Source organism: Dermochelys coriacea, chromosome 7 (genome assembly GCF_009764565.3).
Source record: "Dermochelys coriacea isolate rDerCor1 chromosome 7, rDerCor1.pri.v4, whole genome shotgun sequence".
NCBI lineage: Eukaryota > Metazoa > Chordata > Testudines > Dermochelyidae > Dermochelys > Dermochelys coriacea.
The window spans coordinates 95,258,310-95,271,013 of record NC_050074.1 but is presented as its reverse complement, the minus strand read 5'-3'; the positions used below and the strand labels follow the sequence as shown (position 1 = coordinate 95,271,013).

At 41.9% G+C, this 12,704-nt stretch overlaps 2 protein-coding genes across 9 annotated transcripts in view; one reads left to right on the top strand and one right to left on the bottom strand.

Moving 5' to 3' along the window:
* The window catches only part of CPEB3 (cytoplasmic polyadenylation element binding protein 3), a 187,054-nt gene extending 179,254 nt beyond the window's left edge, over positions 1–7,800 (bottom strand). For 6 of the 8 annotated variants that reach the window (XM_038410924.2, XM_038410928.2, XM_043519729.1 and 3 more), the window contains exon 1: positions 7,624–7,761. The gene's annotated coding sequence lies outside the window, so the exon portion shown is untranslated. Of the gene's footprint in view, positions 1–7,623 lie in introns of all 8 variants that reach the window. The other 2 variants (XM_043519725.1, XM_043519728.1) reach the window with 1 other exon arrangement.
* Positions 7,801–7,891: 91 nt separating this feature from the next.
* MARCHF5 (membrane associated ring-CH-type finger 5) overlaps positions 7,892–12,704 on the top strand; it is an 80,754-nt gene continuing 75,941 nt past the window's right edge. Inside the window, exon 1 of the mRNA XM_038410936.2 lies at positions 7,892–8,146. Coding sequence (XP_038266864.1) covers positions 8,103–8,146 — 44 coding nt within the window. The 5' untranslated portion in view covers positions 7,892–8,102. The remainder of the gene's footprint in view (positions 8,147–12,704) is intronic.

The following is a 12,704-nucleotide window of genomic DNA, read 5'->3' as shown; positions in this document are numbered from 1 at the left end:
TCCTAGCTATGTAACTACAGATACTGATATACAAAGGCATTTTTAGCTTACTAAAGCTAGTAGAAATTTATTATATTATGGGGCACTGAGTTTCATTGAATAGAAATTAAAAAATTTAAAATGAATCTGGTGCCATATTTATCGTGTCTTAATTATAGGACAAAGTATGTATGAATGACCTCCTCTGTCAAGTGTTATTTTAAATATTACTTATGCTGAATTATCTCCCCTTTGTCAATATTAAATTGTAACTGCTTTCATATTTCCCAGTTACTTACCTGTGTTAGATCTCTCAAATTTCTTGATTCTTCTTACTTTTGACTAAACAAAATGATTCCATTAGAAAATGGTCACTTTGCTATTCAGCCCCTCTTCTGGGTCCTTATTAGAAGTTAGACTGGTGACTATTCATTACTGATCCCTAGATATTCCCTTATTATCTAACAGAAGTACTTTATCAAAATGTCTTTTTAAAGTCAAAATAAATTTGTTACCAAGTGATTTAATTTTCTACTACAGTCCCCCCACCCAATACCAGAACACCTCCCCATCCGATTCCTTATGGCCAGAGCACTCCCAGACCTGCTATGCCCAGTGCCGCCCCCCCGCCACCCGACCTTGCCACAAATGCACAGCTCCCTGCAGACCATCACCCTGGCCCAGGACCCTCTGCCCACAGCCCCACCACAGGTGCCCAGCACCCCACACAGAAATCCCACTCCCTAGTGCCCCAACATACAGAGATCTTCCCTACCCCCTCAAAGCCCAGCACCCACCCCCCCCAGACCCCAAGAGACCCACTCCCCCATGCCCTGCTTCCCAGCCACACTCACCAGCTCTGCTGGGAGGTGACTGTGTCTGCTGGGCTAAGCCGGCAGTGCAGCCAGGGCTGGTCCAGGGGTGGGAAATCGCTCTGGCCCCTCGGGAGTGATGCAATCAGCCAGGCCAGGGCCTGCCCCTTCTGGGCTCCCTCAGGACCCACTTGCCTGGAGGGGCTCAGCCAAGCCCCCGCTCCACTGTCCCACCCTTCCCCCCAACTGGCCGATACTGGCCAGGTTTCTGCACCAGTCCCAGGCAGCTCAGCTCCAGGGCAACAGGTGGGGCCCCACAGGAGATGGGAAGCAGAGACTGCCCAGAGCGGGAGATGCATTGGGGTCCAGCAGGGGGCAGAGAAGCTGGTGGGTGGGGCCAGAGGGAGAGGATTCCCTGGCTGGCCGGTGGGAAGGCTGAGAGGAGCGAGCCAGCGGTGTCTCAGGGCACAGTGCAAGCTGAGCAGGCCGGGACTCCTTCTGAGCATGGGCCCAGCTCCATGGCACCACTGTAAACCTGGTACTGGGCAGAGGAGTATGGAGGAAACGCGAGTGTGGGTAGCTGCCTATCCTGTCTTGTTAGGGAGGGAGATATGGAAAGCTGTTATTGTAACCTCCTCTGTCAGGGAAAGGAGAAGGCAAGTTCTTACTTTGCAGTGAACACGGAAACTGCATTTTTGTATGTATTTGAGATTGAAGTTGGACCCAGGTTGATAACACAAATTGGGGATAGGAGCTTCCTCATAAAAGAGGTGGTGGTGGTGAAATTAGACAACAGACAAAACCCACAATTTTTAATTATAATATTTTGGGTTCTGCCTCATGATTTTCGAACACTTGGGTTTTGCAATGTAGTAATATACACACTGTCAAGTGTTGTGCATCTCAGAATGCAGGCTTTAGGCGGCCTTGTCACATCTGCCCACAATTCAAGTGACAAAACAAGGTAGATCCCTTCCTCAAAGACTTCAGCTGAGCCTGAGAATCAGGTGATCATGGGTTCTGGTTTCACCTTTTCTTCTGAGTGCTGTTCACAAGGCTTACTACTATGATGACCTCATATCTCTACCCTAAAAGCTGGGCAACTAAAAGTTCCCTAATTTTTCAAATAAGGTAATTGAGAAGTTGCACAAATCACATCAAGACTGAGTTGCGAACCCAGGTCTCAGGTCTTGTTCTGCTGCCTTTCTGAAGGAATGAATCAAATCTATGTGCTTGACTAACTGGACTGTAACCATTGCTCTAACCACTAGACCACATACGGCACCCAGATCATGATGCGAACCCAGGAATTCTAATACCAAGCATTCCTCTACAGTCTCACAAATATTTGTTAAACAATTGACAGCAAGCTTCATTCTTGAAGGTGTAACATTTGAATTACCAGGGTACTGAATGCTATCTAAGGATATTGCTACGGAACTACGGTCTTACCTGTAGGTCACCATTTTTAATTTAGCCCTGCTCTGCTCCCTGTTAAAAATTGTTCCCATGTAACTGATATTTTGGTGACCTCCTAAATTTTTTTTTTTTTTGCACTAAAAGCTTGTTTTCAGTAAAACTGAATTTTAGACCAAATTTGAGTCGTCATTGCTCCTTCCAGCGTTCCTCTTTCAAATAAAACTTAAGGTGTTTACATGGCATGATTTACCCCTATTGAAGTTCTGCTATGTCATCTGTTTTGTCTCTATAATATTATACCATTCTCAGATATTATACTGGACTTCATTATGAATGTGTTGTTAACAGAGCCATCATTAAGGTTACACTGAGCTTTTTCAAGTGGAGTTTTAATTATTGTATTAGGTACAACGACAAGTAAATGTGTTTAGTATTTTAGGAGTTAAAAATTACTCCTTTCTGAAATGTAAAAAAATCTTAATGTTTTTCACTCCTTATTCATGGCTTTGCTTCTACATTTAAATCTGTAGGTAAACAGAGTTAAACAAAATTTCAAGCATAGATAATTTTTTTCCAATAAAAAGTTATGAGAATTATTTTTTGAAACAGCTTTTGTTAATGTTAGAAAAGGCAACAGAGAAAATATTTATGAAAACAATTGAGAGGCAGCCCATATAGACCCTCAACTCTGGAAAGCTCTGAAGAGTATGAAGTAATCTTTACCCTATTCAGCTCCTTGACATGTTGAATATATGCAAGGAAACCTGCTCTGAACTGAGTCAATGAAGTGTTAAATTTTAAACACATAAAATGCTCCACGGATTTAGACTCCAATTCTGCAAATGCATCCGCCAAGGTGGACACTTGTTCCCATTCAGAGATCCATTGAAGTCAATGACCTCCATGCAAGTGCAGAAGTCCAAACACAGATACATTTGCAAGATCAGGGGCTATGCTATGAGCAGTTTTCCTTGTACTTCCTCTCAAACTTGGCTGAGGTAAGACAGTTTACCTATCCTCTGCCCATTTATTGAAGCAGAAGATTGTAAAAATTCATGTCAGATGCTTGGAAAGAGCTGTAGAGAAATATATTAATCTGGTGCAGAATTTTTTGTTGTTTTTTTTTTTATTAACATGAACTCCGAGGAGCCTGGCATTGCAGAAAACTATGCACTCAAGTAATTTCCTATGCCAAATAATTAAAGAACTTTCAAGACTGTTAATGTTTTCTTCTTTAAAAAAAACAAACAAAAAAACCTCAAGGACATTCTCCCATTAAAATGTGTTAACTTTAAGTTCAGACAACTGACATAATATAAAACTCTTATGAAAAACACAACTACAACTTGACCATTAAATAAATAAGTATTTAAAAGAGATTAGTAAAGACAATTTATATAAATATTCTGTTCTTACTGTTCACACATACCATTCACTGAAATACTGACTTGTGCAAGTTCCTTCCAACAACCTTAAATCTGATACAAAATATGCTTGCAGACTTTCAATATATACATCACAAATTAAATTTTATATATTCAAATATATATACACACACACACACACACACACACACACACACACACAGAGAGGTGGTATGTATATTGAATGGCATATAATATAGAAAGCTCGTGAGGAAGGTGTTGCTATTTTTCAAAGAGAAGAAAAAGGAAAGAGGGAAAACTGTAACTACTAGAAAGTTGTATTGCCTTAACTATAACATAGAGCTATAAATTAACTTCACATCATATAATCCCCCTAGTGTGGATGAAGTTATATTGATTTAAAAGTGCTTTATACCAGTATAGCTATTCCCCTACAGGAAGGTGAATAAGCTATATCAGTACAAGATACCTTTACACCAGTGTAACTACATATGCATTAGGGCTTGTACCATTTAAAAAAAAAAAATCACATCCCTAAAACAATTGTTCCTTCACAGGCCTTATAATCTATTAATACCTTGCTCTTTGATAAAGCTTTTCGTAGCCAGAATGACATTTACAACGATTACCACCAGACACAAACAAACAAACAAACAAACCCCACATCATCAAAAACCCCATCAGAATTTCCTATAGCCAGGAAGGGAAAAGAGTCAAAGACTCCACAAAGTCCACTAGGACCTTTGCTATGCCATTCAATTTCTAGAATGATAGGTGCTAGTACAAAATCTTAACAGAGAACTTTTTGGTAAGTTTATTTATCCTCGTTTGATCATACTTCTGTAACAGATATCTAATATGTGTAAACTTGGGAGAAAGTGATAAGACATCTGTTCTGAACTCTTCTATAAATATTGATAGCTACTTTAGATTCCATAGTGAATTTACTGGAAGAAAAGATGCAACCTAAAATTCAGTAGGGTGCATACAAAACCTTCAGATAAAAGGGAGCCTCAGGCTTAGAGAAACTTATTTAAGGTATTTGTTGACAAATATAAACAGACCATAGTACAGGCAGTTGGTGATAACCTAAAGATCTCCTTTTTACATAAAATAGATGTGTTTAGTTTGGGAGACACCAAAGAATCAGCTTATAGACCCTTCTCAAAAAGGCCTGTTCTGTGCACTATGAAGTGATCAATGCAGACAGAAGCTATTTACATTAATGTGTGGGCCTTACAAAATTGTTTTCAGACTTATCCTACTAGGCTAGATTTATGGACTACATTAACAAGGCAGTGGCTGATAGGACTGATGTGGAAACACTTTTCATGTATATCATTTCAGTAATATTTTATTGACATTAACAGAACCGTGTGGGAAAACTTGGCTCCTGAGCCTGTAAACATTTAAATACATGTGTAACTTTATTAGTGAAACATGTCCACTGAAGTTAAAAAGACAACTGACATGAGTAAAGTTATGCAAGTACTTTAAATGTTTGCAGGATCATAGCCTTAAACAATATCAATATGTACTACAGCTAGAACTTTAATATTTTAAAATTAAATTTAAATTAATATTATTGTTTATTTTAACTTCTAGTTCTGTGGTAATAACACTTGCTAAAATTAACGAGATAATACAATTGATAGTGTGTTGGCCTTTGACCTGCACCCTAGCATCCTTAGCTACATTTGTAGGAGACAGAGCTATGTAAATATATTATATAAAGAAGCCCACAATATGAAAGAACTTATGATATGGCTGGGATGCTGCTCAGGAGCTTTTATCTTTATCTCTAATTTATGTAAAAAGAAAAGGAGTACTTGTGGCACCTTAGAGACTAACAAATTTATTAGAGCATAAGCTTTCGTGAGCTACAGCTCACTTCATCGGATGCATTTGGTGGAAAAAACAGAGGAGAGATTTATATACACACACACAGAGAACATGAAACAAACATGTGTGTGTATATAAATCTCTCCTCTGTTTTTTCCACCAAATGCATCCGATGAAGTGAGCTGTAGCTCACGAAAGCTTATGCTCTAATAAATTTGTTAGTCTCTAAGGTGCCACAAGTACTCCTTTTCTTTTTGCGAATACAGACTAACACGGCTGCTACTCTGAAACCTCTAATTTATGTATTAGTTAAACTTTAGGCTTACTAAAACTATTATGCTCTTAGAGTTTGTGATAAGCACAATAAAAGATTAAATAAAATTAACTATCCCTCCTCTCCCCAGCCGTGCAGTGTCCAATTCCTACCAAGAACTTGCCATTTTGACTCCCAGAAGTGCCTGCATGGTGGTGTAGTTGTAAATTTACAGTTTTAGAAGTGATTTGGTAATATATTAAGACACTACACCCAAGAGGCGCCGACTTCTGCTCCCCCCCTCTGCCTCCAGCCCTGCCCCGACTCCACTCCTGCCCCGCCCCCCTTCCAACCCCTTCCCCAAAGTTGCTGCCCCAACTCTGCCCCCTCCCTGCCCCTATTCCAACTCCTTCCCCAAATCCCTCTCCTGGCCCCACCTCCTCCCCTGAGCGCATCACATTCTCGCTTCTCCCCCTCCCTCCAATTGGCGGCAGCAAGGTGGGAAGCGCTGGGAGGTAGGTAGAGGAGCAGGGACATGGTGCACCCAGGGGAGGAGGCGAGGTGCGGGGGAGCTTGGCTGCCAGTGGGTGCAGACCACCCACTAATTTTTCCCCATGGGTGGCTCCAGCCCCAGAGCACCCAAGGAGTCGGTGCCTATGCTACACCCTATTACTGTATATTATAGCCACAAAACAACAAGACAATCATGTGGACCAGGTACCAATCACTATTGGTCATTCCTTGTCTAACAAGACTTAGGTTGCAGGGATATTCTCTATAGGTATTCTAAAGGTGAAAACACCTCAAACTGCTCTTTATTAACCATCTCTGACAAACACCATGGAAAGTATGGCATCAACCTTTCCATGGCCAAAGTAGGGTGATCAGATAGCAAGTGTGAAAAATCGTGACCCTTTCTTTTTCAGGGGGTAGCAATAGTTTGCTTATATAAGACCAAACCGTTAATATCAGGATGTATGGTCACCCTAAGCCAAAGTGACACAATGTAGGATCTTCATACATCAGTACAGAAGTGAGAGTTGAGAGTGAAGGACAATAAGGAAAGAAGAATGGAGAGATTTGGTAGATGTAGAGATGGCATCACAGCTTCATCTAGAGAAATATGTACATTACATTACGCAAGGATGACTTTTTAGAAAGGAGTTATTTTTTCTCCATGAGAAAGTGTACCTACAAGCTAAAACAAGAAAATTCACACTATTCCCAGATTCCTTTTGGGTATCTCCCTTGTGCCTCATAGTACAGCTAGGGGAGGTGAGTTTTGCTGCCTAAGCGCCACTTCAGTTATTTACTTAGGGATATCCTTAATGAGGACTTTTAAGTGCAAGGCTCTACTGAAGTATGAGGGGAAATTAACAAAGGGTGCGTGTGTTTATTTGTTTTTGGCAATAACTCCCCATAAGGAAACAAGTATTTAGTAATTTCACTTGAATCATGTCAATTACCACCCGCCTCAGCAGCCTGTTAAACTAAAAGTCAGGTACTCAGCCCGACTCCCTTTCTCGCTTACTCACGATTTACCCGAGACCCCTTTCTTCTGAAAGGGGATCTCGCGGGGGGCAAAAGCCGCGTTGGAGGTCCAGACACTAAATAGCAGCCCCTGTTTATGTCGCACGGGGGGCGGAGAGGACACTCCTATGTCCCCAGGAAGGGGAGACAGGGCGGGGCTGCAGGTTTACAATAAAGTACTTGGGGGAGGGTATAATCTACTCCCCACAGTGGCCCCACGCTGCCCCGGAGCGCGATACACGGGCCCCACTAGGAGAATGTGACAGAGCAGCCACTTTACTGAGAGGGGAGCGAGCGAAAGGCTCTTCTCCCCCTCCCCGCCTACAGGCCCTCAGGGAAGGGAGGAGGGAGGCGCTAGCAAGAGAGCGACCCCGCGGGGAAGGCGAGGGGACAGGGTGCTGACCTTTCCACAGCAAGGGCGCCCATCCCGCCGCGTCCCCCTCCGAAGGCGGCGCCCACCTGCCCCGCACTCGACACCGGGGAACGGTAGCAGCAGCCGCAGCGCGCGCCCTGGGGGCCTTTAAATCCCCTCAGTAGCGGCAGGCGCGGGGACTACATCTCCCATGGTGCGCCGCTCGCCGCTCGCCCCCCTGCCCCAGCGCTCTGACGCGAGGGGGCGGGCGGCCTGGCTCTTACCTCACAGAGGTGCCGCCCCCCTTTCCGCTTGCTCAGTCCGCGCAGCGTATGGAGCCTGCGGCCCGGACCTCATAGGAGTCACCCAGGGCCCGTCTCGCCTTAGCGGCCTGTCCTGTGCCCTGCCTGCTGCGGGAGGAGCTCCCCGTATCCCCTGCGCTCGTGACAGGCTTCGGGCCCGGTATTGGGCCGGCTCCTCCTGATATCGCTGCTGCAGCGGGGCCTCCGGGGCCCCCGCACCCGGAGAATATGTCGGACCAGGCGGGCTTGGCGCTGCAGCAGACCATGGACAGGTACGGGGGAGAGAGGGTGCGTGTGTGGTAGTGGGGGTGAGTTCGATACCAACATGGATACAGGGAGAGAGGGGGGCGAGTGTGTGAGCGGGTGCGTCCAGGCCTAGGGTGGTGGGGAGACATAGAGGGGGAGGGGGAGTGTGCGTGGGGTGGGGGTAACCACACAGATGTAGGGGAACGTGTGTGGTGGGGGAGCTCTTGTATGTTCATTCTCCATGAACTTGGGTGTTTGATTGTTTCACTTGTGTGTGTACCAGGCGCTTTAGGGAGACTACATCTCAGTGAAGTCTGAGTCTCAGAGAGATGGTCTCAGATACGGCACCAGGAGGTTTATGGAAAGTAAAGTTCTGGGATTACTTGTTTTTGTACAGTGTTTAGTCTAATTCCATGAGGGTGGCATGAGAAAACTGTGGGGCAGACTATGGAAAGAAGTGGAGGAACGTTTGCCTTTGGTTAAGGCACTGTATTGGGATTCAAGGTACTTTCTGGCTCTGCCACAGGCTTCCTATCTCACCTTGAATAAATCACTTAGAGGCTATGTATCTTATCTATAAAGAATGGTGATAGCACTTTCCTATCTTATAGGGACGGTGTAAGGATAAATTAATCAGTGCCTGCGAGTTGCTTAGGTACTAGGGGATGTGTGTCTAGAAAGACTTGGGAAGGGTTGTAAAAGTAAAGGAGTATTACTTGTGAGGGTTCTAGAGGACACTACTGTAGGCATAGGAGGTCTCATGGAAGAAAGTTTGGAGATGCAGGTAGGAGAAAGCTGAAGAAGAGAAGTATATGACCCGCAAAAGAAAAACAAATGTGTTTGTGCATTTGTTGTTGCTTTATGATGTTAGCTGATACATAAGAATGGCAACGCTGGGTCAGATCAATGATCCATCTAGTCCAGTATCCTATCTTCTGACAGTGGTGGTGCCAGATGCTTCAAATGGTGGAACAGAACAGGGCACTTTTTTGAGTGATCCACCCCCTGTTATCCAATCCAAGTTTAGGGACACTGAGAGTATGGCGCTGTCTGTCTAACCATCCTGGCTAATAGCTAAGTTCATGGAGGACAAGTCCATAGATATCTAATTTTTTTTTAACCCAGTTGTACTTTTGGCCTTCATAACGTCCCCTGGCAATAATCCACAGGTTTACTATAAATTGTGTGAAGAAGTATTTCCTTATGTTTGTTTTAAACCTACTGCCTATTAACATAAGAACTAGGGTCACCAATGAAATTATGTGAAGGGGTAAATAACACTTCCTTAATTATTTTCTGTACACCATTTATGGTGTGGAGAACCTGTCAGTCCTTCATCATAAGGAAGCAAACAGGGTACAAACCCAATGTGTTTCTCCTTTTACAGGTCACCTTTAAGGAAAGTGGAATTAGTGAAATGTAGGTTGCCATCAGAAGAGTGATGGACTCTAAATTATGTGAGGAAGGGGAACAGCTGTGTGCAGTGTTTACGGTGGGAATGAGGAGTTTGATCAAGGAGGAGGATGAGGGTGGTGGGAAAGAGAGAAGCAGATAAATTTGGTGTCTGCATTTTGGATAGGATGGAAGAGTGCAAAGTTAAAGTCAGGCCAGCCAGAGAGAAAGATAATTATAATCTAGGCAAGAGATTATCAAGGAGGTTGCTGTAATGTAGGCAAGAGATTACCAAGGGTTTTGGAAGCAGGAATGAAAAGAAAGTTGGATTTTGGAGCTACTGAGAGGGAGCTGTGTCAAGGTGAACAACAGCATGGATATGAGAAGTAAAGAAGAGAGGAGACAAGGAAGAAAACAAGGGTGGAGAGAGGATGGTGGAATTACTGTGAAGAACATTCTGAAAAAAAGATCTGGGGGAACATTGCAAATCCAAAACAGAACAGGTTGTCACAATGGAATGTGTCCACTTCAGTATCTTCTAAGTTCCCCTCTTTGTAATGCTAGTATTTCTTTTCTTGCTTCTGATAAAATGGGTTCTTTAGTGTTGTACACAAGTCCTAAAACACATTTTGGAGGCTCGTTCCAGCCCCACATACGGATGTAATATCTCATCACAACTGTGTAGCTTGTTCCAGTGAAAAAATCTTCTAAGATGGTAACAACCTGAGTTGCTTTACACTCAGTCTCATTATCTCCGTTGTGGGTTAGTATGTTAATGAGAGGTAATAGACTGGTAAATGGATACAGTGACCTTTAAAGGCCTGAGGGGGGTGGACCAAACAAACACTGGGGTTGTGGTGTATTTTGCTGCTTTATGAATTTGGAAGACACAAATGTTTTTTCTAAGTAAAAACTGTTTTGGGCTTGCTTTTTTTTTTTTTTTTCCTTCAGGTTGTGTGTATCATGGAAGACTCTTTAGGGCATTGCCTACACTAGAAAAATTACCCATTGGCAAGTGTCAGTAACAAAACATGTTCAGCAGTGTTTCAAAACCCAGGTCTGTATTTGCAGTTAAACAGTACTCAGCACCAGTTCAACTGCATCCATTGTCAGCAATAGGTAATTTTTCTAGAGTAGACAAGGCTTTTTGGAAGATGAAAAAATAATGAAAGTTAAAGATCACAAGAGACTTAAAGATGAACAGTTGAAGGGGAAAAGACTTTTAATCTGACATGACCTTGATTAGTTCCTATGCCTTATGAACACTTTGGTGAAAGAGGATGTGTTTGTTAACGATTTTACATGCAACCTGTTGACTCAAGGTGTCTGAACTCACCATACACATCACTGACAATATCCTTCCCAAAGAAGTCCTCCAGCAAAACTAGGGAACACTAGACTTGATGCTCCAGATATTTCTAAGGTAAAAAACAAGCAGAAAGTCACCTTTTTTTTGCAATGGCTCTAAGTATACAGGCAGCATGAAAGATGGTAGAGAGGCAAGTATGAGAAAATGACAGTGGTAAGAAGGAGTAAGCTGGGAAGAGTTTGAATTTAATTGAGAATGCAGCAGGGTGCCCAAAAAGGGAATTTAGCGGTACTGACATGTATATAACATCAGTCAGTATGGATAACACTCAGTGGTATTTCTTTCTGATGGAAGAAAGGTTACAAAAGCCCAAGAGAAGGGTAGTGTTCCTATGCATTGTACTTGCCAAGGTCATATAGATATGTGTAATTGCTTTCATTATGTTTTGTATGGTGGTCAACAAGAGAAACCTTAATATTTGGCTCCAAAAAATATGAGTTCATGGGTTTTCAACATTGGGTTATGAACAAATGTCAAGGGAATTACAGCTACTCTTTCTTTCTACTTTGTCCTGTTGATAAATGAGAGGAGGTTCTTGGGTAGATACCCAGCTACAGTAGAACCTCAGAGTTACGAACACCTTGGGAATGGAGATTGTTAGTAGTTCTGAAATGTTTGTAACTTCGGAACAAAACGTTATGGTTATTCTTTCAAAAGTTTACAACTGAACGTGGCCTTAATATAGCTTTGAAACTTTACTGTGCAGAAGATAAATGTTGCTTTTAAACCCTCTGAATTTAAATGAAACCAGCACAGAAACAGTTTCCTTACCTTTCAGATTTTTTAAACTTTCCTTTTATTTCTTAAGCAATTTACATTTAACACAGTATTATACTGTATTTGCATTTTTGGTTTTTTTCCTCCTCTCTGCTCCTGCCTGATTGCGTACTTATGTTCCAAATGAGGTGTGTGGTTGACTGGTCAGTTCGTAACTCTGAGGTTCTATTGTAGTTGGAAAAAGGTGTGATGGTATGGAAAAAGTTGAGAATCACTCTATTAGTGTCTGATATCAGCTGAATGACTACTGTTATAATTAACACCATATCAGGGTGGCTGGATTTATTCAGTTTTTAATCATGATTTAAATTAGCAAGCAGGAAATCTTGATATAAAGAAATTATTTTAATCTTGTTTTGCCTTTGTACTACTTAGTTATTTTCCTAAAGAAAGGTTGATTCTCTTTGATTTCTAACTAAATATAGACCTTACTTTTTGCTGATCAGGAGGAGTTACTATACCAATCCACATTTGTTTAAGCAATTTATATAGCTCAACATACATTTATTTGGATTATTATGATAGAAAATGGAGAATGATGCTTTTCTTATTTACTAGATTTTTTTTTTTTTGCTATTTATGTTAAGTTGCTTTGGGGGTGGAAATTGGAATTCAATTAAATGCACAAAAATAGTATTTTATTTTTTAAATATTTGAATAAAGAAAAGTTATGAAAACATGTTTTACATTTTAAACTGATTTAGACAAAGTAGTATCTGTGGCTAATGAATTGAACCGATTATTTCTGATCACCATTTCCTTCAGAATTTTAGAGTAATAGATCTCATCCTGTCACACCTCATTTTTATTCATATATTGGTAGAGAAAAACAAGCTTTTCTGCTTTTTCAGCTTCCAGTCAGTTTTTCAATTTTGGATGAACTAGTCATTACATTGCATTAGCTGAATAATCTGAAATGAAGAAAATATTCTCTCTGTACCTGCAGAAGAGGCTACTGCTGTCAAAAGCTGGTTTAGCACTTTAACATACTCTGGTTCCAGGTGTTTAGCCAGTGACTTTCACTATGGTTTGACTTTCTTTAAAAC